We start from the raw sequence: 5062 nt of genomic DNA, 5'->3' as shown, positions 1-5062 counted from the left end.
GAACCAGGGATTGAGGGGCTGGTGAGATGGCTCAGTGGTCTAAAACACCTACTTAGAACAAGCTAAGCCTCAGCAAAGCACTGGGATCGCGGTTCAATCCCCCACCACCACATGTCAGCCAGCCCCGCACCCTGGTGGACTGAGCTGGCCACACACACAAAAAAAAAATAATAATAAATAAATACATAAATAAAAGAACCAGGGATTGAATTTAGACTCTTGCACTTGCCAGGCAAGCGCTTATTCTACTGAGCTATCTCCCCAGTCTTCTTCCTTTCTTATCCTACCATTAGATAAGGAAAATGGTTTTAGAGAACAGCATCATAAAGTGAGGCAAAAGAATATAAATTTTCTGGGGGCTGGGGATATAGCTCAGTAGAATAAGCACTTGCCTGGCAAGTGCAAGGGCTTGAGTTCAATTCCTGGTTCTGCAGACAAAAAAAAAATAATATAAATTTTCTGTAAGTAGGGCAGGCAAGACAGTGCAGCAGATTAAGCACCTGGTTAGGAAAGTACAGGAGGGCAGGCCAAAATAGCTCAGCGGATTAAAGAGCTGGCAAGCTCTTCCCTTTTGCAGCCATCGCTGGAGTTGCAGCGGCCAAAATGAAGTTTAATCCTTTTGTGACTTCAGACGGAAGCAAAAACCGTAAAAGGCACGTTAATGCGCCTTCCCACATTCGCAGGAAAATTATGTCTTCTCCTCTTTCCAAAGAGCTGAGACAAAAATACAATGTTCGCTCTATGCCCATCCTAAAGGATGATGAAGTTCAGGTTGTGCGAGGACACTATAAAGGTCAACAGATTGGCAAAGTAGTCCAGGTTTACAGGAAGAAGTATGTCATCTACACTGAACGGGTGCAGCGAGAAAAGGCAAATGGCACAACTGTCCACGTAGGCATTCACCCCAGTAAGGTGGTTATCACCAGGCTAAAACTGGACAAAGACCGCAAAAAGATCCTGGAAAGGAAAGCCAAGTCTCGCCAAGTAGGAAAGGAAAAGGGCAAATACAAGGAAGAAACGATTGAGAAGATGCAGGAATAAAGTCCTCCTGTGTGTAACCTTTAATTAAAAATGCGAAAATGAAAAAAAAAAAAAAAAAAAAAAAAAAGAGCCGGCAAGCAAAATCAGGGGCCAGGGTTCGATCCCCAGGCCTGCCATGATGGTCCCGTCCCCCCAGGGCACACTGAGATAGCAATTAAGAATGGACGTGGTGGTGCGTGCCTGTAATCCCAGCTCTTGGGAGGCTGTAAACAGGAGAATCACTGAGTCTGATCTCTAGTAGTGAGGCCCTGAACACCCTGTAGACCCTTCCCTAAAATATGTGGAAAAAAAAAAAAAAAAAAGGAAAGTACAGGACCAGGGTTCCATCCCCCTCAACACATGCTGCGCCAGGCCCACCGGCAGGCACACTGAGTGGCCGCTAAATCTGCGTGTGATGGCGCATGAGGAACAGAGGTTACGAATAGGAAATAGTTACTGATGGAGCACAACAGCTCCTGAGAGGTAGGAGGGGATTCAAAATACGAGTTGCCACAGATCCCATTTTACAGAATAAATTTTTTGTTTGTTGGTTTTGGTACCAGGGATGGAACTCATGATCTTACGTTTGCCAGGCAGGCACTTAAACTGCTGAGCTATCTCCCCCTGAGTAAGTTTTACAGAGCAAAATCACAAGGTGGGTACAATGTGGAACAAAATCATAATCAACCAGTATGATTACAAATTTAGCTGCTTAACTACTCAAACGGGTCAGGTAGTAAGTGTATATGGAAAGAGGACCCCTTTTTCTTTTTTTTTGGGGGGGGGGTAGAGCACCGGAATTCAAACTTGGGACCTTGCTTGCAAGGCAGACGCTTATGCCACTGAGTTATCTCCCTGGCCAAGAACAAGAACATTTTTAGGAAGAACCAGGGGGTTCCAGCCAGCCACCAGGGTGACTGATATTAATGTTAATGTATTGCTTATCTCTTGCGGAGGCAGGCAGGGCTGGTCATTTCCTCTTTATCATGAGGCCTGGCCTCCAACAGATGCGCCACCAGTCACAGTTGTAATGTGTTCTCATCTTCTGCACTGACTCCCCCAACGGTCTAGCCCTCTCGGACTGCCTACACTATTTCTACCTAACTTAGCTGTCTATGATATACAATGTGTCTTCAGTAAAATATGACAATTATAACTATATATTTTGGGTACTTCTGTTTTGGAACAAGTAGGGGGTTCGAACGTAAAACTGAATCCTTAAATGATTCAAATATAAATTCTTCAGAATCGATAGGGCAACATCCTGTGCAGATATCAACCTAAATAACCAAAAGAAATTACAAAGCAGAATTGCAAGGCGGAGCGAGGGCATCGCCACCGCCTCACTCAATGTTCCATGCAACACACTCCGTGGCTGGCTTCTTGGACAGCAGATTAATACGTCCCTCCGCTACAAGTTGCTCAAATTTCTCTTGCCTATCCACCCTTCCTCTGAAAACCCGAGAAAAAAAACTCTTTTCACCTCATACCACTGCACAACATCCACTTTCGAATTTCTCCCGCGAATGAACGTGACGTCATCAACCTGGGCCCTCAGCGAAGGAAGACCTACTACTTAGCTCCCCCAACCGGAAACGCCCTTTCCAACAGCCAATCAAATTCTTCGCTGGCGCCGCACCTCCTCAATCGGCCCTGCTCTCCCAAGCTCCGCCCCCAAGAAGGCGGCCCTGTTTTATAGCGTCATCAACGTACTCTAGGCTTCTGTGCGGCTCTTCCAGAAGGTAGAGAAGTGAGTGGTGTCGCTCGGCGTATGACGCGAAATAACCACGACTCTAGGATCGGGAAAAGGCTGAAGGACACAAGCATCTGACTCCGTATTTTGGGAAGTGAGCGGAGTAAGTAACAAGAGTCGCTAAGGTTGGGTGACGCTTGCATTCTTCTCAATCCTGCTTGCAGAACCTTGTAGCATCTGTGGTCTGTTTTACCCCGCCCCCTCCCTGCGTGCCTGCTCGGGCAGTTCGTTTTGCGCACGCGCAGTAGCTCTCTGGCGGCCCTTGTAGTTATATCTTCAGGCAGTAGGGGCACCCCTGCCTGCCTGTGGCCGGGATTCGCGGCTTGCCCCACGGAGGGCGTTGTCGAGGCGGAAGTACAGGTGTCCAGAGAAACCTTGGACCACCGGGAATGTGCCTGTTTCGCGGAGTGGGGTTCAGCTTTGGGTGCCAAAGGATAGCGGGTGGGAGGATTTGTGTTCTGAAATCAAGGTGGGGTTTTTTGAGGTCCTCATCCTCAGAAATAACCGGAATCCCGATGTCTGATCTGAGCGTGGAGGGCGCACCTGTAATTTCAGCACACTGGAGTCCGAGGCAGAAGGATCCAGACCTAGAACCCAGCCTGGGCAGTTGAGAAACTGAACGAGACTAAAAGACAATTAAGTTGTAAAAGAGAGGTAACAAATTAAATGATTAGTGCGTTCTTTGATAGAGGTATGAAAACACGGGGAGGCAATGAATTAGGAAGAACCGAGGCTTTCAAAATTGAATGGGGTGGGGGGGTCGGGGAGATGGCTTGGTGGAATAAGCGCTTCCCTGGCAAGTGCAAGGGCCTGAGTTTAATCCCTGGTTCCGCAAAAAAAAAAAAAAAAAAAAAAAAAAAAAAAAAAAAAAAAAGAGAGAAAACATTGAATATTGAATGGGGTTTATCTGGCCTGGCCGGCCACATTCATTCCTGCGGACACTGGCCTCTGAGTGTTCTTTACCAGGAAGTTCGCTCTGCCTGAAGCAGTGGTTCTCAACCTTTTTTTTTTTCCACGTGATTTTTTTAATGAAAGCCTGAAAAAAAGTTGCAGGTGATCATCCTAGGAAAATCCATGTTACAAAATGTGCACCTGACAAAACATCCCGCGTATGATTTTGTAAGGAAATATTGTGACTTAAAATTTTGTCGTAGGGCTAGAGGTATAGCTCAGCGGACTAAGCACTTGCTTAGGTAAGTGCAAAGGCCAGGATTCAATCCCTGGCACAATGCATGCCGTGCTGGCCCTGCCATCGGGTGCGCTGAGCCAGCAATGGAGTCCAGGTGTGATGGTGCATGCCCAGCACTAGGGAAGCACAAATCAGGAGAGTCACTGCGAGTCTGAGCTGTGTAGTGAGATGCTGCACAAAAAACAAAATGTGGTCTTGCGGGCCTGGGACATAGCTCAGAGGCTTAAGTGTCTGCCTGGCAAGCCCAAGGTTCCAAGTTCAATCCCTAGTACCACAAAAGGAATTTGTCTTGTGTAGCTCTCTTTTCCAGGTTATCTACATCTTTAATTGTCGAGCTAGTTTACAACCATGTAACTTTATTTTTTATTTTTTCCATACAGGGTCTCACTAGGTAGGTTGGCCTTGAACTTACTACGAAGCCTAGGCTAGCCTCAAACTCACAGTAGTCCTCATGCCTCAGCCTCTTGAGTACTGGGATCACAGGTGCATGCCATCATGCTTGGCACAGCTGTGTAACTTGTAGAAAAACATGTACAATAAGCGCTTGCCTGGCAAGGGCCTCAGTTCAATCCCCAATTCCAACAAAAAAAGGGAGGGGGCCTGGGTGATGGCTCAGTGGAATAAGCACTTGCCTGGCAAGCTCAGGGACTTGAGTTCAATCCCCAGTTCCGCCAAAAAAGAAGACAAACATGGAGGTGGAAATTAGGTTTATCCATGGCAGGTATAACAACTTATTACTCTCATCAGTATCTATTAACATTTATTTCAATTTTATTTATTTATTTATTTATTTAGCGGAACCAGGGATCGAACTCAGGCCCTTGCGCTTGCCAGGGAAGCGCTTATTCCACTGAGCCATCTCCCCGGCCCTTCATTTCAAATTTTATCATTATATATTTAGATGTGTGTGTGATTGTTGTATGTGCATGCAAAGTCTGCCAAACTAGTTAATACACACTTAAAGAGAAGTATAACTTGTTTAAATATTTTAATACTAAATTTAGGGCTGGCGAGATGGCTCAGTGGTCTAAAGCACCTACTTGGAACAAGCTTGGCAAAGCACAGGGACCACGGTTCGATCCCCCAGCACCACATGCCAG

The 5062-nt window shown here is 46.4% G+C and overlaps 2 protein-coding genes across 2 annotated transcripts in view; both read left to right on the top strand.

Moving 5' to 3' along the window:
* Positions 1-584: 584 nt before the first annotated feature.
* LOC101585262 (60S ribosomal protein L26-like) lies at positions 585-1074 on the top strand. The gene has a single exon (XM_004626673.3). The coding sequence runs from the start codon at positions 604-606 to the stop codon at positions 1039-1041; it is 438 nt and encodes a 145-aa protein (XP_004626730.1). The 5' UTR covers positions 585-603; the 3' UTR covers positions 1042-1074.
* Positions 1075-3195: 2121 nt separating this feature from the next.
* The window catches only part of Larp7 (La ribonucleoprotein domain family member 7), a 22329-nt gene continuing 20462 nt past the window's right edge, over positions 3196-5062 (top strand). Inside the window, exon 1 of the mRNA XM_004626749.2 lies at positions 3196-3214. The gene's annotated coding sequence lies outside the window, so the exon portion shown is untranslated. The remainder of the gene's footprint in view (positions 3215-5062) is intronic.

The sequence above is a fragment of the Octodon degus genome, unplaced genomic scaffold (genome assembly GCF_000260255.1).
Source record: "Octodon degus isolate 3935 unplaced genomic scaffold, OctDeg1.0 scaffold00016, whole genome shotgun sequence".
Classification (NCBI taxonomy): domain Eukaryota; kingdom Metazoa; phylum Chordata; class Mammalia; order Rodentia; family Octodontidae; genus Octodon; species Octodon degus.
The sequence above is the reverse complement of the archived record's forward strand: the minus strand, read 5'-3'. Positions and strand labels throughout refer to the sequence as shown.

Coding starts and splice junctions, on each gene's coding strand:
- LOC101585262 (XM_004626673.3), top strand. CDS start 604: ATGAAGTTTAATCCTTTTGTGACTTCAGACGGAAGCAAAAACCGTAAA.